The sequence below is a fragment of the Gobius niger genome (genome assembly GCF_951799975.1).
Source record: "Gobius niger genome assembly, chromosome: 4".
Classification (NCBI taxonomy): Eukaryota; Metazoa; Chordata; class Actinopteri; order Gobiiformes; family Gobiidae; genus Gobius; species Gobius niger.
Window position 1 is genome coordinate 20,383,114 of NC_136855.1, and position 23,257 is coordinate 20,406,370.

The window sequence follows — 23,257 nt, forward strand, 5'->3', positions numbered from 1 at the left end:
CCTTGAATGGCTGAACTTTGGTGAAATCTAGGACGTGTGTTTCATTGCGGGTATGCTGCCGTCTCTATCGCTGTTGCTTATTTTAAACTGGACTTTGTTTGGAATGGCGCGAGCCTGGACCATTGTGTTGCCCAAAATTGCACACTTTCAGCCCACGAAGCGAGAGCATCACTTGGGGCTCATACACTCGTGTCTGGAATAATGAGCTTTGAAAACTGAAGGACTTCATTTGTGTACACAGTGCTGAAACACGGCCTCAGGAGATTCTAGCAGTACAGCTTGGAGACCACTGAATGAACGAAGTTTGCAGGCGTCGGCGATGGTATTACGGCTGTGGTAAGAGACAGCGTCTGTAGCGGTGCTAGTCAGGTGTCGTTGTCCGTGTGCTGTACTGTGAGGCATTGGCTGGTTTAACTGTGTGGGCAGCGTAATAGTGAAATATAAAGCTTGCAGCTATTTGTGCTGTGTCTGCACGTGTCCACAGGTCGACTCAGGGTAGGGGGTCCTTTGATGCATCAGTGTGTGAAGGCCTAGCCCCGGCACAGCCCGCCACTGCCGCAAACGAACCACAGTAGTAAAGAGTGTAGGAACAATAGTAAATCAATGTACAGTAGATTCAGAAGCACCGTTCTACCTGTGCCTTACCCATCAGGCCGGAGGTCCGAGATGGGCCTATCCAGTGAGAGGCGGTCGCTGAGGTAGCTGTTGTAGCCGTAGTACTGGAACATCTTCAGTGCCACTCTGCGGTTTTCTGGGGTCAGCTCCTGCCCCCAATGAGCAAACAGCGACGAATCAGAGAAAGACGCGTCCCCTTGGCTGTCCTCTCCTCTGCCCGGAGTCTCTGTCCAACACAAGGAGCAAAGCATATGAGCACTTGCCAAGGTTATGGTAAGATTAGAGAACACGTTATTGTCCATAGGGAAATCTGTCTTTTACATTTCACCCATCCTTCAGTGCTGCATGGGCAATCTGTCAGGTGAAGGGCACAACACAGTGCCCAGGGACCCATCTCTTGAGCTATAGCGCATCTTAGCTTGAAAATGTAGTTTGTTGTGCTTGCTGTAGGTTGTAGATACCAAATTGGGCTCATATGCATTGTGATAAGTTGAACTGTCATCAAAATACCTGAATTCCACTGACTTTTAGTCTCACAGTCACTCTGGTATAGGGAATATTAATTAAAGCTTATTTCACAAAGCATAGAATAGAAAAATTACTGAATTGATATTTGACAATGATTGAAACTGCAGGGATGATTGGATGGGAAGTTAATCCAGAGTAGTTCCCATGAAAATTGGTACAGAGGTTATTATTATTTTTTTTTACATGTATTTAAAATGAATTTTCCAGCTTTGATCACTTTTGACTGTGCGAGAAGTTTAGTACCCTCTGGGAGTGCTTTGGAAATTTGTGTACCATAGACTTAAACTACAAAGTCTTTTGTTGACCTCCCATGTCTAAATCAAAGTGAAATTTATATTACCTGCAATCTCCCATTTTAAAAAAACAACGTTATACATTTTGCCCACTTTTCTTTCTTTCTTTCTTTCTTTCTTTCTTTCTTTCTTTCTTTCTTTCTTTCTTTCAATCAATCAATCAATCAATCAATCAATCAATCAATCAATCAATCAATCAATCAATCAATCAATCAATCAATCAATCAATCAATCAATAGTTTTGTATAGCCCAATCTCACAGGTCTGCACAAACATTAAACCAATGAAACAAAACAACAGACACTTTTAACCTCTTACCCCCGGCCTCTATTGTGGATCTAAACCAGAGATGGGCAAACTGAAGCCCATGGGCTGCAGTTTGGCATTTTCCACAGTGCAATTGCTGCTCTTTCGCATCACATTCACTCTAAATTGCCTATCGGTGTATCAGAGCCACCATGGCCATCCCCTCCAGAGTGGGCTCAAATGGCTCTATATAATTTAGTGCATTTTGCAATGAAAGAAAGTTGAGCAGAATCAAGTTCACATTATCGTTGGAGTGGCTCTCTAACTCAGTTCAGTTTACTCATGTGGCCCCTTGTAAATATGAATTGCCCACCCCTGATCTATGCAGTCTATGTATCTATTGACTACCATTATCATTTATCATCTCTAAACCATGGTCAATGGGACGCAACAGACACAACCACACCACGCATGACTCGCAACTGCAATGGCGACAACACTAATCACCTGGATTCAGTTGACCGATAGAGGAAAGAGCTGTGGAACAACATCTTCAGCTGCCAGGTCACCACTGATAAGTACAACTAACACTCTGTCATGACCACATATTGTACAGTATGTGTGATGTGTGTTTTCTTTAATGATAACTCCAGCATTCATTTCATTTATATAATACAATATTATGAAATGTGCCAGGAATTGCAGAGGTTTTGGCAATACAACCCCAAACTCTTATACATACTTTGGTAAAAAAAAATAAAAAAAATCCTAAGCTGCTGTGATGATACGCCCAAATAAAGCACCTGATAAAATCCAGTTTCTAGGAACTTGAGTGCGTGCCATAAAAGGCGTATGTAAACATTTCGCTAAGTTCTACCCACATGATTACAGCCTTGGCACCGGAGTGAAGCAATGCTCTATAGGTAATAATTTCCTCTAATCCAATGGAGGGAAGTATTCAAGTCAGCAGGAAAGCAGCTCATGCAGTCTAAGTAAAGCAGAGCACGGTGATGTGTATGATTGGTGCGAATGTGGGGGTGTGAGTGAGCTGTGAGCTGCTATACCTGAGGACTGTCATTTTGTGCTCACTTCAGCGGGGTTTGGTGACTGTAAGCTGGAGTGATGTGTGGGTTTAAGTGCCCTATAGGAAAAGAATAATCTCAATATATCCTGCTGCAGCACAGTATAGGAAGACACATGGGACAGGATATTTTTGCTTTAATGTTGCATTAATTGACATTGACTGTTGCAAAACTCACAAAACTGTCATAGCTTTGCATTTAAACATATCAAGCTGTAAAAGAGAAAAATAATCTTGTACTTAGAACATGTTTTTTTATTTAGTCAGTCAGTCTGTCTGTCAGCCAGTTAGTAGTTAGTTTGTTGGTTGGTTAGTTGGTTGTGATATGCTATATATACAATAACTTTATCACTGACCTTTCCTAAAGAAGCCACATTATTACGACAACCATTGTCGCTTTCTTCCCTTCAGATAAACAGTTAAACCAATTCCAAAATCCTTCCCTTGGACGATTTGTTACTCACAATAAAATAGTTTGACATTTCTCATGAGTGAGAGGTTTGCCAAGGAATCCAAAGACACAGTAAATGTTTTATAGATAATGGTTAAATCTTGATGGGTGCTTTAACTCTGTGTCCATAAACTAAGAAACTGATGAGGAAGCACTTCGGCTATGCCATCATTTGTAGAGTGCAGATAAGAACTGTTGCAGAAAAAGAAAATTCTACCAAATCGACAAACGCCTGGTTTACTGCAGTTTATTCACAGGAAAGCGTGCAAGTTAAACCTCAGAGGAAAAGAGGGCAGGGATTACAAATATTATGACAAAATGAAGCAGGTGCAGATTAGATCTGACTGGAATACTGGAGCAGGAATACTGGAGCAGGTGTGCACTGTCAGCTGAGATTCATACAAGCTAACTCTGTCAAACATCTGCTTGTATAGCACAATGGAGGTAAGAACAGAAAATGTATACAATTGGTAAAACGTCTCCTCTGATTATAGTACAAGACAACATTAAAAATAGAAATTGTTCTACTTCATAATTGTGCTGTTTTTCAACTAAAATGTGGGCAGTGATTTATTTGTTCATGATACAGAAAGGTACAGTGTGCAGGTTTTTTTTTTTTTTTTAACAGCAAAACAAAATGTGAACCAACATCAACATAATGAAGCCTAAAATTTACCATTTACCATTAAAAATCGTAGGAACACGTCTAGAACTCGCTGTGTATAAAGGACAGATCTATAATAGAAAACGCAATCTCAATGGCCGCCGCCTGGGCGCCGCCATGTTTATTTCCCATACCGACTTTGAAGCTAAGCAGGGACGGGCCTGGTTAGGACTGGGATGGGAGACCGTTTGGGAACATCAGGAAGCCTGGCAACAGTAGTGAGTTTGTGCGTGGTGCCGGCCCCCACGTTGCAGTCCCGCTGCCCGCGGGCATTGACCACGGCTCCATATGGACCGCGGTGCTGCTGTCCGAGGACAACCCGCCGTCACAACAACGCGAGTGCACGAGATCTGACTGCCGTGCGTGTGCGCGCATCCAAACAGGGCGATGTGTGTGTGTGCGCGCGCGTTTGTGTGTGCGGTGGTGCCTCGGTGCGTGTATGTGTGCGCGTGTGCATCAAACCAGGGCGGTGTGTGCGTGCGTGTGCGCGTGCGTGTGAGTGTGTGTGTGTGTGTGTGCGCGCTCGTATGTGTGCACGCGCGCATCGAAACAGGGCCATGTGTGTCATTTGCTTTCACGTATTGTGAGCCCAGAGGTACATTTTATTCTAAAGCAGCTTTGAAAGCATTGCCAATTTTATTGTAAGGTTTTAAATACTGTCTAACAACGATCATTAGGCTATTTCACTTCAAAACCCACTGGTCTACAGCTGAACTGTGTGACCGGTTGGACATTTCTTTGTAATAACACATAATCCCGGTCAGACTATCAAATGTGGAAACTAGCGAGGCCCGGCCGAAGGCCGGGTCTCAGCTAGTAATTATATATAACAGAGTGAAATCACAAATGTGCTACACTAAAAAAAAGTTGCCTGGTTTAAAATGTTAACCTATACCGCTTGTAATAATAAATAAGAAAAACTAACCGAAAATACTTTGCAAATCTGAAACTAAAAAAGGCGCATCATAAGCCCGAGGCAACGTCTTTATGAGGCAACAGCATTAAAAGAACACAGTCTTATTGAGCTGAAGGATCCTGGAGGCCTCATCACTTCACTCTTTATAATTGGCATTAATTAGTCCTATGTCCTCATCCTTATGCATCATTCATGAATAGACGGACAGACTTTATGGACAGGAACACATATTTACCACTCCCTCTGCTGCTACTATACTACAACTACCACTACTGCTACCACAATTATAACTACAACCCAGACTATTACTGCTATGATGCTGCAACTGTTACAACAACTACTACTACTATCTATAGTGTCATTTTTTTCTACTGGTACCAGATTTCCTGATCACTTCGTGTTGGAGCGAGGCTTTCATTAAGTCTACAAAGGCCCTTTGCTCATCTGGGACTGGAGACACAGTGAATAACTAGACAGTTAAGAGTTGGCACATCATTCTATATTTTATTGCTGCTGTGCTTATGCTATATGCTATATATTTACCATAACAAAACTCATTATAGATAACTGAAAACAAAGGATAGATTTCACCAATGTATTCACGACTGGAGCACAGGACAAGAATTTTATTTGACTTCATCTAAAAGTTCAGTAAAATCTTTAAATTTCTTAAGAATCTGTGGGACAAGTAAAAATAGAAACCCTGATTTCTTGTTGGAACCATTGAAGCTTTGTAAAAGCTATTAACCATTGGTGAAAAAACAATGCAGGAGCAACAGCAGCATAGCTCAGCGCAGGTGTTGTGATAAAATGTAACCTTGATGTTTTTGAGAGTGCATTCCTCTGGAGCCTACAGTCAGTGTGCTCACCTTGGTGCTAACTTCACAAGAGAATGGCCAAATACCACAGACAGTTGTGCAGTCAGAGAGTATTCCCACAGCTTTCAAGAGACACTTCAGGCATGTGCGCAAACAAGACACACTTAAAGCCAAAAAAGTCTCATGAGAAAAGATATTCTAAGACACAACAGTGAAACAGAGTAGGGCAGGGCGATATGGCCTAAAATCTATATCACGATATAAAGAAGAAATATCACACTAACAATATATTTGACAATATAATTCACAATGGACAAATTACTTAAAAATCCCAGCCTTACGCCTATTGGGAAAATTAATTCAGTGATATTTTATTCTTTTCCTCACAAATATGATCTACTCAAGCAGTTTACATCCTTTATTTACTTTTATTCTAAGCACCTGTCCTTAGTTCTACAGTCAGTGTTTATGCTGCTCTGATGGAGCTGAGCGTAACATAAATTATATTGTGTCCACAACGATACAAAAAATTACAACAATATCAAAAAATTATATTGTGATAACGATATGCGATACGATATGGCCCACCTCTAAAACAGACAACCAAATGCTATGTCCAAATGAACAGTCAGCACTCAGTGCTGCCCTGGACGGTCCTCGACCTCAAATTTAAAAAACATGTGGGAGAAAAGCAAAACCCAGTGGGGAATCTCATTATGGAGAGATCCAACTCCCTTGGATGGAAAAGCAAAAGGCTGAGGGGTGATGGGAGTCCCGCTGCAGATAGGGCTGAAGACTGTGGAGCAAAGAGTCAGTGCTGGGGCTTCAGGACTGCAGGGTTAAGAGGGACGTCCATAGACAATGATGGGGTCAGTTTTTGTTGAAATGCATCTAAAACATTAAAACATACAAAGTATGTAGAATAAATATCTCTGTGCCACTTTTTGTATTAGTGTGTACTGTGATGATATTTACAAACAAGTTGGACCAAGAAACGCTAAAGCTCCAGGTCGTCCATGAGACTCATGTCATGTTCAAAGATCAGATACAATTGATATTGAATAAAATATATTGCCTACAGATTATGATGATGAAGTTACCAAACAATGCGCAGTAAGATATTATCAGATTATATTTATGCATCCCTAGCGGCGCGCAAGACAAAATGTTTAGAATTTCAAAGGGAAATCATTATCATTTTGACACCTCAGAGATAAGTCTACAGTGTGCTGCGCTAACTCATGGCAGGACACAGGGCGTTTGATGAAAGCGCTGTAGGAGAGAGTTTTCTGCCACGCAAGGATAAAGAGGAGGCAACATCTGTGCCTTTGAACAATTACACAGTAAATCAATAAAACACAGTCTTTTGTTGTGAACAGCCTACAACTGCAACATGGAAAATCTGTCACGGCAGTTCCAATTCTCTGACTCCATATGTTCATGTAATAGCTCTACAAATGTCCTGCTTGTGTCAGCTAAATATTTTGTATAGGCTACTGCAAACACTGTTTCAGAGAGAAGAAAGATGTTCAAAATGAAAGAAATTAATCTAAATCATAAAATAGTGTATAGTATGTCACATTGTTGTTGTAACTTGGACAGATGATAAACTCACCTCTGTGTTCAGGTCACAAACGATGTTAAATCAAAGCTCTATCTCTGCCCCGCACAGAGCAACAGGGCCGCTGCGTGCTTTATGGCTGGGCCGCTGTGTTCATCTCTTTAACATTTTCGCCTTGGGCACTAAGTCCACGCTGGCAGCCACAAACACAAGCTACATGCCACCACCACATTATTCACACCAACTGCCTCCGAGCGTAGGAATTAATTTACACTTTTAATTGTTCACAGCCTCCAAATGATTTGATGTTTCTAAAAGCCAGAGAAGAGTGAGCCATATTTCAGAGGAGCTAAGAGACTGCTTGGACTAGACAGGCACCACTGAGTATTTCTTCATTCAAATTCATGCCCCAATTCAGCATAAAATCTCGAATGGAAATGTTTTCCGAAGAATATCATCTGAAATTCAAATGTTGATCTTCCCCAGATTTGGCTGTGCATCTTCATATTGAACTTTAATAACAATTTCACTTGATGAGTCTAAGCGCCTCTTATGTAATATTATTCATGTTGCCGAGCATAGAAATGAGTCACAGACATGTCTTTAGCTATCTGAATCTGTTCCTACAAATGCACACATTTGTTTAGCCATCTGCTCCCGGATTTAACTTGAATGTTCCATCCCCATACAAATTAACAGGGAAGCCTGGCGCCCATACTAATGACTGGGGAGGTATGTTTTGTCCTTTTCATGGCATATATACTTTTTCTGTGGGTTCTTTATCAACAACATGATAAGATAGTGGCCACTGGAAGTGTACCCGCCCCCACAAAAAGCACAAACTTAACTGCATTTGAGTTAGCATTTAGCTCAGGAGACTCTTTTACACCCTAATTTGTATTTCATTAATGGTTTCTAATGAGGCTTTGACCTAAATGTGGTCGACAACATGAGGAGCGTTCATCCTCATGTTTTAGCATTTTTGTAGCATGCCGTTAGCATTAGCCATCAAACAATTTTCGATGTTTGATGGCTAATGCTAACGGCTATCGGGAAAATACATTGAGCAGGCTAACGGACTCTGAAAAGTCTCCTGGACTAGCACTTGCTACATGGTCTGCAAACGTTAGGATCGAAAAAATCATTTTATTTCTATCTGGCTGTCTTGCCAAGTGTTTTCACTAGCATTGCAATTAGAACTGTGATTTCATTTGTGATTTATGTCTTAAAATAAAGTCTCAGTTGAGTGTGCACATTTTAAGCATGATCAAGAGGATTAAAGCAGTACTAAGTAACTTGTTTACCTTAATAAATCCTTTCTGGGGGTAATACAAGTGTTGATGGGATGATTGGGGGATCTTTCATCTCCCGCCTGGTGTCTCTGGCCAGAAAACCACACTATCCTGCACTGGGTCGGAGCCACCAATACACACTAATAGAATTAGGAAGAGCGGGCAAAGCTAACTGCGGACTAGCGCCACTTTAACAGTATTTACAGCCGAGTTTGAGTGAAAAAAATATTCTTCATTGTGTAATTGGATGTACAATATTCCTCTCTCCCTTTGTCTTTTCTGTCAGCGTAGTATTTACTCTCACTGACAATTAATGAGTAAAAAACGTAACATGCTACGGCACCCGCAGTGGCGCCTGTGGCCTCTAGGGGCATGAGTTACCTAGAACTGCTTTAACAATGAGAGAAGACTACAATATGAATGTTTGTAGAAGTCTTAGCAACAGGTTAGCAGGATATAAAAAGACCCCATAGCGAAAGGATATTTTGTTGTACTTACCTAAACACTGACTGCAATGTCACTGCACTGACTGCAATACAGTAGTAATTAAGTAAGGATTAAACAACGAGGAGCCGTGCATTAGACGGTTATAATGCACGACGCGGAGTCAAGAACAGTTACTCCGCGAAGTGCATTATAACCGTCTAATGCACGGCTCCGAGTTGTTTAATCCGCTTATACCATGGTCCCACAAACGTAACATTTATAATAAATGTTTTTTTCATTTACTAAACTCACTAAATATGCCAGACTACCGGGACTATTTTATGTGGGTTATTAGCCGGTCACTGAAGGCTCAGAGCGAGTCATTCTCCGCAGCTATTACGAGGATCTCAGTCAGGCGCCACGAAAATAATATCAGCACACGCTGCATCGCCAGAATCACAACACAACAGGACTAACCCGGCACTTTTCCGTGGAAGGAAACACCGATATGCGGCACTCGTGGGCAGGAGTTATTTCACTTTTACGCTGTTTAACCTGAAGCTAGCTAGCTAGCTCAACGAGCTCAACTGTTTATGGAAACAGCTGCGGTTGAGTCGCTTACACCTGGGCTCCACGAACTGAAACTTTTATGTTTGATCCAGCCAAATATGCTCAAGTGCAGAGATCATTTTATGTACGCCTGAAAAAAAAAGAATAGTGCCTTAACCGTTTTCAATAGAAATGGAAAGCTCATATTTTATGAACAGTAGGCTAACCTAGCTGCTCACTCTCCTCTACTTCCCATTTATCAAACGTTTTGTTTTGGCCAAAAACGTTGAAATTAACCACAAAATCCATCTCATACGTTCCTGTCAGTCACTAATTACGTGTTTTTCTGATTCATGCCCACAGCGGAGTGATATCCCAGTGATTTAACTACCGCACTACGTGTGCGGTTATACGAAAATAATGCACGCTTGTTAGCACCCACCAGCCAATCAGAATCCAGTATTCACCCAGACCATGGTATAATTACACATACCCATTCCCTCTGCCCCGTAATCAAAGCAACTAAAATGTAATTTCAAATTACAACAAACAGTTCCCTTTTATAAACACAACAAATGCAGTAACTGTTGTTGAGTTGGTGTGTGAAAAAACAAAGAAATACTTTTGGTAATTGAACTTAAGAACAACTCTCTACGCATACTTAAAAGAGCACACACAACTGATATTGGCTCTGTCACAACCCTTTCTTGACGATAAATGCAGCTAATGACCAATTAGTACGTTTACTGCTCAGAGTACTGTATAGGTGCAGTATAGAAAAGCTCATTAGGATACACGACTTCAGAATGACACTTTCCTCTTGAGAGTGGAGAGGGTTGCTCCAATCCTCTTTGTTTATTCCCCAACGAGGGCACACACAGAGGCAGAATTTAGGAGAGAGGTCACATGGGCTTTGTCATCTTCGCCGCCTTTTGTTCATTCGTCCTCATTAAAGCGCTCATATCAGCTGTGCCCTTCCCAAAGACACAAAGCCCTGCTCTGTGTGCATGCTTTTGTCCTTTCAAGATGACAGGTGCTGCTCCATAAACACACTGACGTTAATGGGAGAATCAGATTGTGGTGGTAACAGGTCACCGGAGACACATAAGGAGAATAAAAATAATAAAGAATGAGCAGATCTTTATAGAATATGGAGCTAGAATTATTAATAAATATGATGGAACACAGAGGAGCAACAACAACACCACCACCCATAACCCATACCCGATAACCATTAATTTTCCTCATTAATCTAAGAATGCAAAGGCTATGATGAGACTATGATCACTACTGAACGTTAACATTTCACATAAAAGCAAATATTCAATACGGACAAGATGGCGAAAAGCTTTTGCAACTGTTTGGCTTACTTTGAACTGTTAAAGGGACTATACAGAGTTTAAAAAATGTTAAAATTAAGTATTTTCTTCCCCCTACATGTTCCAACAATGTCCTAATGTGTAAAATGAGTCCAGACATATTCACCACAACTGCCTCTAAAATCCTGCACTGTCACTCAAAAAGGTTTTTAATTCGGTCCGAAGTGCCGTCATGCACGAGCTTAATATAGAAGCTGCAGTTACATGTATGACCTGAGGTGGCAGTAGTGAGCATAACATGGCTAACTTGCATCAATCCCCTTTTACATTGTGGGCCAGATCTTGTGCCTGGAGAAAGCACTGCGCAAACTCTAACACAATGGCTATTTTCTGAGCGTTGTTGCACTTGTGAGAGGGCGTCAAAGAGTTCGACTGAGACGTGTCTTTTTGCAAGCAGCTGAGAGCGGTGTTCTTCCTTAAGCATTATAGGCTTTCACAGGTCAAACTAAAAAAATAAAGAGATGCAGCCTCGGAACTTGCTTGGCAGCGACCAAAACAAATGCACATTTCCCCCCCACGACCTCTCTCCCTCGCCCCTTCCCAGCCGGGGAGTCTGGTTGGAGGAAAAAGGCTGCTGTACATAACACTGCCATTGGCCATGGCTGTTACTCCACCCCATGTGCTACAGTGCTACTTAAATGTGCCAAATTTGGAGTGGCAAGATCTGAAAGTGTGCTCCTTGTCAGCGCAAAATTTTAAGCTATAGTCTGCATTTAGAAACACAAGATCAGGCCCACAGTGTTTTGTGGTAAGGCTCAGACGCACAGATGATTAATTTCCATTCTTTTTAACGCTTCCTTCATAAATTCTGTGGGGAAATAAATGGCACATACACCTTCAGTACCACATCAAACAAAATAGACGGAAACACTTTATTTAACACTACCCTTGATACATTGTAACTTACAATGTGTAATAACTTGAACCTCTGTATGGAATAATGTGTATTAGTACTTTGGAGGTACATAATGTAATAAGACATAAGAAGCAACTCTAATCCTAACCTTAAGCCCTAACCCTTAACGTCTTATGTCTTATTACATTATGTACCTTCAAAGTACAAATACACATTATTCCATTGTGTATGTAGAACATAGGTACAAGTTATTACAGATTGTTACAAAGCAGATTACAATGTACTAAATTTAGTTTGGTACAATGTATCAAGATACTGTGAAATAAAGTGTGACCAAAAAGTTTTTATAAAAACATTTTAGAATAAAGTGAAGTCCATACAGTATATCTAAAGTTAAAATTACTTTTCAGTTATGAAACAATCGCTATGTTCTGACCCAATGTCACCTGATACAAAGCCATTTCTTCCACAAAACTTTCTCACATTCATACTTATATTTCATACCATACACAGAGAAACTAATTCTGGTGTAATAACTATCCTCTATCTTCATCTCCCAATAGTGTAAAGAAGTGTTTTCAAGGCCGATCTATTACTCTTTATCTTCTGAAATTGTACGTGTGTCGTCCATTCAACACCATTCGTCCCTCAGCAAACTGTTTCTTTTTTCTAAATCAAAGGGCACAGCCATTTCACAGGAAACACTGTTACATATCAAATATAAATCATAGATGTTTCTAAATGGTCGCCTGAAGCCTGAAAATAAATGGTTGTGCTTGAAGCATGTGGTGAAAAACACACAAGATCTGTCTCTAGGGCGTCCATCTTTCAGGAGCCAAAGCCTAATAAACATCAAGACTCAGCCAAACACCAGCTTGACATTGGGGTGATATGTTGTTCATAAGGACTGAAATTAAATGAAAATGAATTAATAAAGATACAAGGTTGAGAAAACAATGAAATTTAATTACATCAAAGCCCCAGTAACATGTTATTCTGGGGACAAGGTCATCAGACGCAGCAAAATTAGAAAATTTCCATCATAACAAAAAACTAAGAAAATTAATTTCATCTCAGACAAAAGATTGAGGATATGAATGCATCAGTTATAGGATAGCCATAATTCATTTTCTAGAGCATAACATAATTAGATAAGCGTGTAGTTCCCGACTGGCCCCCTGTACTTGTGTAGCAAAAAGGCCGCAGATGTTTTACTATATGATTGAGAAACTGAGAACGAAGAAGCAAAAGCACAGATTAGGAAACTTAAACTTGCTGCTGGTCTAGTCCAAATCTATCGACCCTTTTCTCTGCTCTGTTTTGTTGGTAGATGTCTTTCACCCGTTGCTCGAGGCAGGAGCGGCTCAGAACATGCAGCACTATCAGATGAGCAACACTTGTGAGGAGTCAGTACATCAAAGCACCAAGCCGACACGGCGCTGACACACAGACACGTATAAGTGGAGAAGTCGTGACAAGGCGAGGAGAGCCGATGGATGGGTGACTAAAGTCTGTGATTTAAGCAAAAGTGTGACAGCTAGATAGAACGATGCATATAGAAATGAAGTTGGAGAATTTTCCGGAAGGAAGCGTATTAGTGATATGAGCGTCTGCAATCAAATTATACAAAAGGACAAAGGGTAATCATTGGTGTTAAAGTGTGTCATGTTTTGTGCTTTCAGACTGCCACAAAAACACGTCATTGTTGTGCAGCCAGTCGTCTAGTATAGTGGATAAAGCTGCTGCGCGTCTGGAAGAACACTGTTCTGTCCTCAGCGTCATGGGCTTGAGTCATGGATCTGCTGTCCTGTCAAATAAAGACTAAACAACACTTTTAAATAGCATGGCATTCAATGTTAATCTTTAACTGTGTGCTTGAGCAAATACCAGCTGTTTCTCTCATCTTAAAGGGGGGGGGTATTATGCAAAATTGACTTTTTCAAGCTTTACATCATGTTATTATGTCATTGCCTCATTAAAAACATGCCTGAAGTGTTGCCTTGGCACATTCACGTATTTTTGAGTAGTCTGTAAAAACTCTGATGGCAGCCATCTTGGGGATAGGTTTGCCTGAGTCCTCCTAGGAACGCCTCCACCTCCCGGAGACGCCTCCGAGCTTTCGTCACCAGCCGAGTAACCAACCACTGTTTCTCAGCAGAACCCCCTCCCTGCAGGTCCAGCCCCAAGATGTAAACAGTCAGAGTCATCATGGAGGATTAGCTTCATGTGTTGTGTACCCGAGCTACAGCAGCTCTGAGACTTTTACAAAGACACAGATCAGTGTTTCTGTTACCTTCTCCATCTGTGAGATCAATAAAGTATCATCGTATCTCTCTTTCTGTTACCTAAACACCCAGGATTAAAACCGGTGACAAGAACACTTATTTCACTGACTGGTTCTGCGCTGGAAATGTCTTAGGGCCTTGATGATGCACAGAGCCTCCGGAGAAAGCTAGTGCTAAGCTAAACCTCGAGTCATCATGTGAAAACGAGAAACATGCACAAATAAAGTCAATAAAACCACCACACACATAGAACAGAACCGTTTAACAACGATCACAGTGTTGATTTGGAAGTTTATTGCTCACATTTCATCTACAGTGGGTCGTAGCCAAGTGGTTTTCTCCCGGAGCTAACAAACTAGCCGCGAGGTGCTAACGGCTAGGCTGGAAAATTCACTGAATACAAGCAGCATATTATGCACTAATAACGTCAATAAAGCAGGCAACTACTTGAAGCAGCCTTTACGATGATCACACAATGAGCCTGGCTTTGCACATGTGGTTTGTTGCAGACTTTTCATCAACAACGAGCTGTAGTCGATTATAACAAGCTAACGGGTAACCTCGAATAACCATTGTCCACCTGCACAGATAATGTCTTTTGAGTCGTATGGGCTCCTGCAGATCCTGGTGTCGTCCATTGGGGTATAGTTAGAGATCAATAGGGCATGGCAGTCGCAAAGGGGGACCAGATAGCCTCCAAACAGCAGTTATTTTTCAGGCAAGAGCCCCTTCTAAACGTGCGGTGTGGAAGTTCGTCTCCAAAGTCACTTTCCAGGTCAGACGCTGGATCAAATTATATCCTGTGTGGCCATTGTTCACAAAGTGATAAACAGTAGCTCCTTTCCAACAACAAAAATTTAAATGCACCGAAAATCTATCGTAGTTTGAATACGTGTGGAGACAACGAGCGAGTGTTGTGATGCCACAGACAGCGTGTGGAGGGGGCGTGTCGGAAAGGGTCAGAGGGCGTCTTAAAGAGACAGGGGCCTATTTCAAGACATTCGCTACAGCCATTTTGAGAGAGCAATTTTATACAAGTCAGTTATTTTAATTTACTGCATTTACAGACCAACAGAAGGTTTCGTCATCATTGTAGTGTGCTATAGACTGGTGCTATGTGATTGAAAAAAGCATAATACCCCCTCTAAGAAATATGCTATAGGCTACCGTATATCCAATGATGTTTTAGAACATGTGCAGTATGTTTTAATGCACACAATCAGTGCAGGTCTTCTGTGAGAGGAAACTGGGAAGACAAGACATTAAAGCAGTACTAAGTAACGTGTTTACCGTAATAAATCCTTTTCGTAGTCCCTCTAGGGGTAAAACAAGTGTTAATGGGATGATTGGGGGATCTTTCATCTCCCCCTGGTGACTCTGGCCAGAAAACCACAATTGCAAGTTACCTGCACTGGGTCGGAGCCACCAATACACACAAATGGAATCACGGAAGAAGAAGCTAACAGGCAAACGGGCATAGCTAACTGTGGGCTAGCGCCACTTAAACAGTATTTACAGCCAAGTTTGAGTGAAAAAAAGTATCTCCATTGTGTAATTGGCTGTACAATATCCCTCTGTCCATTTGTCTTTTCTATCAGTGCCGTATTTACTCTCACGGACAATTAATGAGTAAAAAAACGTAACACTCTACGACACCTGTAATGGCGCTTATGTCCTCTCGGGGCATGAGTAACTTAGTACTGCTTTAACAGTCAACATGACAAAGATTAAGATTATGGTATAACAATGGGATAAAGAACCTCCCTCAAAAAGCTCTCCTTTAGGCTATGAGGATGCTAAACCCCTCCATTTTAGTAATTGGTGTCGATCTTTGGAGGTACCACTCAAAAAGCATTTCTTTATGTGAATGTGTTTGACAAGCAGCAGTTAATGTTACAACAATGCAGCCTACGCTAGAACAGTTAACTGTAAGTAGCAACACATCCCCTGTTTTACTGAACCAGATCACGGAGCAAGCTTTGAATAATAAAACACTCTTCTTATTTTTATCCCCATCTGAAAATCCCCTTTTTCTCATTCCCCATCTGATTTTTGTGTTTTGCTTTTGATTACAGCCTCGGTTGGTCTTGTATCCAACATAAATCAATTATTCAGATGAAGAGATCCTTGATTTTATACTCGGGGAATTTGGATGAAAATATGGCACAGGTCAATTTAGAACGAAGCTTTTGTAGCAAACCTTTTCAAAAGGCTTTTCGACTCACCGGGATTGTGGCTCTCCACCCAACAAACACTACAGCACAGTGAAAAATGTACCATTCACACCCTTTACACTGCCATGAATAGGAAATGAGCAGCAAAGGATTTGATTAAGTTGTTGTTGTTGTTTGGGCTTTGATATAGTGGGCATTGTGCTGTGCTGTGTGTGCATACACTTGCCTCTCCATAGTGATTTTTACACAAATCACTGTTATTTATTATCACAAAAACACAATCTTTGTTTCAGAGAATTCACAGAGCGGTAGTTTACCCACTCTTGTCCAAACATCTTAAGGCAAGAGAAGTTACTGTTTGTTAAGTGAGCTTCAGTCTTTTCTTGTCATAAATTGTTAAAAACAAGGTAAGAAAAAAGAACATTGTCGGCTGATGAAAAATAATCCAAAAAGAAAGCATTCAGAAATCCCAAAATCCATGTTTGTTTCAGTAAATGTGATAGTTTTTCTCCAAAACATCTGGAGGCAATATACAATCACTTTTATTCTTTATGATCTTCAATACAACTCTTCACAAAACTTCCTTTAACTTGGCAATAAAACAACGTATAAGCGCTATTGTATATAAATGTGCATAATCCATAACTACAAAATACAGTGACATTGAAGGCTTTAATTAAGCTTGATAGTTGCTATTCTTAGCTTACCATTGTTCTACTGATCTACTGAACATCGCAGTTAATGCACTTTGGGTTAATAAACCTTTTTATTCCTGTTTTTTACAAGACGTTTTTTCATCTCTTCAGTAATAACACCAAACTCATCTCTGACATTTAATGAGCTGGAACTACACAAGGATGCTCAACTTATTCGTGCACTATTTCTGACAATCTTGTTCATATAAAAAGGTTCTCATCTTGAAAGCATTCGTAATATCTTACAAACTGCACTTCTTTGTTAATCACCGGTATGCTTTTTTACAAACATCATAAACACCACTGAAAATGACACACTGTACAGTAGTCTCATTTACTATTTTTGTAATAGTTCACATTGTCCCATAACGTCTTTGGCCTAATCTTCTCAATATATTTTGCTTAATGTATTCTCCTGTGTCCTGTCAGACCCATGTCAGTCTATCCATAATCATCAAAAGCATAACAAGTCAGTACAACTATCGCTAAACCGGAAGAGAGTAGAAAAAACACCACAGCAGACTTTGGAAATTACCACAAAATTAAAGCGGCATTAACAAAAGTTAAGTTAGTGATGTGAAACAAAGCTGTCATCTCAGACAAAATACAACAGACCATTTTTAGTGATGATAACCCACTATCCATGTCTGAGATCTACAAGTCGACAGAACAACTCAAGACAAATTTATCTGGACTCCTCCATTTCGGTGGAGAGGTGCACTGACCTGCGTGACCCTTTAGAATAAGAGCTGCATGTCAGAGCAATGGAAACCGCCTAAAGGACAATGGTGCTGTCAATCACCTAATGCAAGTTAGCGTTTTTGACTTTTTTGTTTGTCTAGATAAACAAGTCAAACATTATTTTTACTGATGCAATGTTATTTCTTTAGGGGTATTTTCTCATCAGGCCCCTTTTAATTAATTGCCCACCCTTGGCATAATAAACAACAGAGGACAGCCAGAGTACTTCTGTTTGTTTAAACAAAAGGCTGCACAATTTCCTCACAAATTCACTTGCTTGTAATATTATTCAAGTTATCGCACAATTACAGGTTTTTCATACTAATTTTCACTCACTGTACTTCCATCGCTCTTTCATGACTACAGGTGTCTTCTGGTGCAGATATTAAGCTTGTGTCCTTGTTTCCTATTTGCCCTTTCTTTATTGAAGAGATATTTTAATGAGTCCGCTGAGATGCCTTCATCTCACCTGAGGTTTTCATTTTTGCATCCTTTTATCCCTTCAATGCGAGTATAAACAGCAGCATGAAAATAACACAGTTTTAGTTTGTTATTACAGGTTACAAAAACGCTTTCTAGACACTTAATAAAAGTTGAACATGCCTTTTGTAGCTCTGTTTACAGGTTTATTATTAAAAATGTTTTTTAAAAGTAATACCTTAACTCATTTTCATTGATTGTTAGCATAAATAATCGTATCAGCAAAATAGAGGTTAGCAATGACAAAATGAAACAAAATGAAGGCATTTAAGAGGTACAGTATAACTCCCGCCACAAACAGAGTAATGTGGTTTAAAAGTACACAATTGAGAAAATACTATTGTCCCATAATGTGTGTTTTTTACCTGTTATTTTCATAAATCTCAGGATATTTTTTATAAGTTTTATAATAATAATAATAATAGAAACCATATGAATGAAGCAGGTCCCAAAGAAGAGACTAAACTCTGCCTCGTTTAGTCTCATGGCCCAATCTTTTGGTCCATAATGGCAAAGCAAATGTGTTTGTCGAGAACAATTCATACACAAGGCGATTCACAGTTGGTAAATTTTAGAAGAAGGCAGATAAAATCAATTCATAAAACATCAATTTAATCATTAATTAATTACAGTAAAGGCAAATAGTGCATATAAAGTACTTTCAGTTGTCATAAGCACAGCTAAAAAGAACTGCCTGAACATTGTCAAAGTTGAAGCCTGTCTCACATCTTCATGAAGTCTGTGGCAGTTTTGAGCTGCATGAAACTGAAACACAGCCTCACCGGGTTTATTATTGACTCTGGGGAAATCCTTACCTGCAGCTCTCAAGGCCCGTAATGGACCATATGGCTCAAACATGTCAGAGCCATATGATGAACAATCATAATGGTCCAAAAGATTACGATTATGTCAATGGCTGATGTCAACAAACATAAATAATAGTTAACAAAGGAAGCAAAAATACCATTATCAACTGACTGATCATGTGACTTGACACAGATATTGTATTTTTGAACAGGCTTTTCAGAAACATGAGGTCCTAGGAAAAATGTGTGCAAAATATGTAGCTTATATCACAACGTTAACCATTTGGCCACGTTTCTCACATGTAGAGCTACATTTTTCATTTACTGAGTAAAATTAAGTATCATATTTTGACATTACTCCTGCATGCAGTATGTTAAATTATGCACTCAAGCCCAGTCTTGCACCACACTGCTCCGTTTATCGGTTGCCCTCTGGGATATTCACTATTCCTCAAGTGAGATCATCTTGGATGTGCACTCAACATGCACCTTGCCCTCAAGCTGTGAACCACCAAACCACTTAGTGCTCCTTCCCCGCTCAATAACCGTCGGCATCAATTGCAACATAGCACCTGTTCTGGAGACTTTGACTTGTTCAGTATCCTCCTTTGTTAAATAAGGATTTTTGCCGAGAGCTTGAAAGCTGTTGGATATTTAGATCTTTCTTGTTCTTTGTTCAAATGGTGCCAGCTTTTTAGCACAAGCGCAGCTACAGACGCCTCATTAATGGCCATATCTCGCCTCCTCACCCTGGACTATTGAAGAGGGAGGTGCTAGCTCACTGTTTGCCAGCTGCTTCTGAGGATGCTGACCACCCCAGGCTGTTTTTCTACATTTGCTTAGAAGAGTCAATTTGAGGTTTTTATGGATCCAAGGTTAATGACATCACAGAGGAAAATGTGTTTCTCCTTCAAACTTGTCAAACCTTAATTTGTTTTCAGGATAGGGAGACACTCAAGACTGCTACAAGGTTGCACATGAAACAAACTGTGCTATTACTTCAAAGCTTCAACCTTTTTCTCTGGTCATTTTGAGGCTTTGCTTTACGGGAGTTGAAGAGAAAAGAGACATTTATCAAAGCATTGAATTTTCTTAAACCTGAGATCAACTGTAACTGAAAGTATTACTGATTTATTCATTCATTCAATTTGGTATATGCAAAGTCATATATAGACATTTACTGTACATCATATTCCTTCTTCTTCTCTTTCTCGAACAACTTGTATCATGATTTTGCATACAGTCTTTAGAGTTGAGAAATTACAGTTCAGCAAACCCCACTCCTGATTCACCGGAAAGCGGCCCTCTGCTAAAGTACACGTAAGTTGCAGAAAAGCATACATTGCCGTGACAAAGGAGAACTTGCTTATCTGTGCTTCCAACAACAATGTGGCATTTATAATTATTCCGAAAAGTCTGCTGAAAAAGTAGCCTTATCAGTGCTGAGCAGATGTCCCGACACAGTGCGTAGCAGGGGAGTTTTGCCGCTCGGGGCGGGTCGAGCTGGGGGACAGTGGTGGCAGCCATGCCCTCTGTACAAAGCATTGCCCAGAGGCTCTGTCACATATTCTGTCAGCAGATCCTAAAGCTTTATGTGAAAGAAATTATTCAGTATCAAAGCCTCGTCTCTAAGAAGTAACTCCTGAGCTGAGACTAAAGAGGGGATTTTGTAGGTGAAAAGTTTAAGGGTGTATCGACGTATAAATATGTGCTTAGATACGAGCAAAATGAACTCCCTTCAACTTTGCTGGCGGTTACCAAACATTGGCATAGCAATTACAGTGAGCTAAAGGTCAATATAAATTGACTGCTCTTCCTGCCAGGACAAACAGAGGCATAGCCGTCAGTGCCCACAAACAGCACTGTCCTTGGGCAAGACACTTCACCCAGCTTGCCTGCAACAATTGTATCTGCTTTATGATGACTCGGCCATAGGCACAGAATAACCACTCAATCATGCCATCTCATCCTCAAGGCCACACAAAAGGGTGAATAAAAAAATGTGGCAAATAAGAATAGTGCCATCTCATTATTGCACATAATGTTTCGATTTAACAAAAAAGTAATAAATATTTAAAACAAAACTACACTTTTCTATCGTAGAAGAATTGTAGCTAAAGACAGCAAACATACAATGGCATAGGACCAAATATTTAGGAAAAATATCTAAAACGTTCAAAAAAGTATAAAAGCTGCCAGTGCTGCATATCACTGATCAGAGATAAATTGATTTGGATGCCAATTATGTGATTTATTGATTTTTTTAAATATTTTTTTTGTGATGAATGTTTCATTGAATACTTTGTTATTCATTGCTTATTTACACAGCCCAATCTTTCCCAGGGTGCCAGATTGGCTAGGGCCAGGTCGCATTACTGTATTACAGAGGTCTTTAACATTTTCACTACTTTTACTTAATAAGCACATCAGAGAGCAACATGCTATACTTGACTAAGTACAGGACTTCCTGGGAAGTATACTCTGGATTATGCTTCATATCAGTTAAAAAAAATCACCTTACTTTCTCTTTTGTTAATGAAAGACATGTATTTTTAATTTGCAAATATTTTCAGAATCTGTTCAGAAGAAAGAGAAAAATAATCTCAAATCGCACTAAGTGTTTGGAGAGCCCCAGAGCAGATTGGACATCCTTCTTATGTTTTTTTTACCCCTTCACAACTATTGCACTATGCAGCAAACCAACAGCAAAGGTTTCACCAATTGTTTTCCACTCTCCAGCTCCTCGTGGGACTTCCCTGTTCAAACACACTCGAAAGTGCGCGGTTTCATTTTTATACAAAATGCATTATCACTGAATTATCACATTGTATGGAAGTCTCTTTAGCACTTGATTTTCTATTTATACTCGGAGCATTTGCATTTGAGAGGAGTTCTGAATATTTGATGGTGTGTGCAGTTGTGTGGAGAACAGTCAGACAGTCGGGGGATTCACCGCTTCAGGCGCCGGCCGCTGCACATTGTGATTGGAATCAGCTATGTGTGTGTGTGTGTGTGTGTACAATTAATCATTTATAATAAGGGAGAGGAATTAGACCAGGCCTGTGTGGTTATTGCTGTGGGCTCGCTTTGTGGGGGTGTGATAAAGGTGCTGTTTAAAGTGGAAAAGGTCATTTTTTTGTGTTGACGGATAAAAATCGATGAACAAATGTGTGTGAAGAGAGGCAAAACATTAAACTGGCAGACATTCTTGCTCAACTGAGTGGAAAGGTAAAGGTGAAAAATTTTAAGGAATCTTTTCGGCACTCTACAAAACGAACGGTGATTGAGCAACTTTATAATAAAATTGTTGAAACAAACTAATTAAACATACATAGTGCTACTTCTTTCTAAAATTTAGTTAGTTTAGTTTAGTGATGTGCCATCTCATTTTCAAGGGGATCAGCATGAAACGTTAAAAAGACACAAAACTGAGGCACTGATAATTGGTTAGAGGCCATTATCAGTGATATTTTTAAATGTATTTCTAGCTTCCTTACCTGCTTTTACTTCTGTATTTAGTCTTTAGATGGTTTCTTATTTTAGGCTCTCTCAGTGTTTCCTCTGAAGCGGCCCTCTAGCTTGGGAGCAGTGACAGGCTGTGGCTGCGTGGATGCTGTCCTGTGGGTGCTCAGGTGGAGGTGTGGTGTCTCTGTCCTGTGGGTGATCAGGTGGAGGTGTGGTGTCTCTGTCCTGTGGGTGATCAGGTGGAGGTGTGGTGTCTCTGTCCTGTGGGTGATCAGGTGGAGGTGTGGTGTCTCTGTCCTGTGGGTGCCAAGGTGGAAGTGTGGTGTCTCTGTCCTGTGGGTGCTCAGGTGGAGGTGCGGTGTCTCTGTCCTGTGGGTGATCAGGTGGAGGTGTTGTGTCTCTGTCCTGTGGGTGATCAGGTGGAGGTGTGGTGTCTCTGTCTTGTGGGTGATCAGGTGGAGGTGTGGTGTCTCTGTCCTGTGGGTGCTCAGGTGGAGGTGTGGTGTCTCTATCCTGTCTGTGCTCAGGTGGAGGTGTGGTGTCTCTGTCCTGTGGGTGATCAGGTGGAGGTGTGGTGTCTCTGTCCTGTGGGTGATCAGGTGGAGGTGTGGTGTCTCTGTCCTGTGGGTGATCAGGTGAAGGTGTGGTGTCTCTATCCTGTCTGTGCTCAGGTGGAGGTGTGGTGTCTCTGTCCTGTGGGTGATCAGGTGAAGGTGTGGTGTCTCTGTCCTGTCTGTGCTCAGGTGAAGGTGTGGTGTCTCTGTCCTGTGGGTGATCAGGTGGAGGTGTGGTGTCTCTGTCCTGTGGGTGATCAGGTGGAGGTGCGGTGTCTCTGTCCTGTGGGTGATCAGGTGGAGGTGTGGTGTCTCTGTCCTGTGGGTGATCAGGTGGAGGTGTGGTGTCTCTGTCCTGTGGGTGATCAGGTGAAGGTGTGGT

General features: G+C 40.8%; 1 protein-coding gene across 1 annotated transcript in view; it reads right to left on the reverse strand.

Moving 5' to 3' along the window:
• Nucleotides 1-23,257, reverse strand: part of galnt18b (UDP-N-acetyl-alpha-D-galactosamine:polypeptide N-acetylgalactosaminyltransferase 18b) — a 76,252-nt gene that overhangs the window by 37,034 nt on the left and 15,961 nt on the right. The window contains exon 2 of the mRNA XM_079554610.1: nt 646-841. Coding sequence (XP_079410736.1) covers nt 646-841 — 196 coding nt within the window. The remainder of the gene's footprint in view (nt 1-645; nt 842-23,257) is intronic.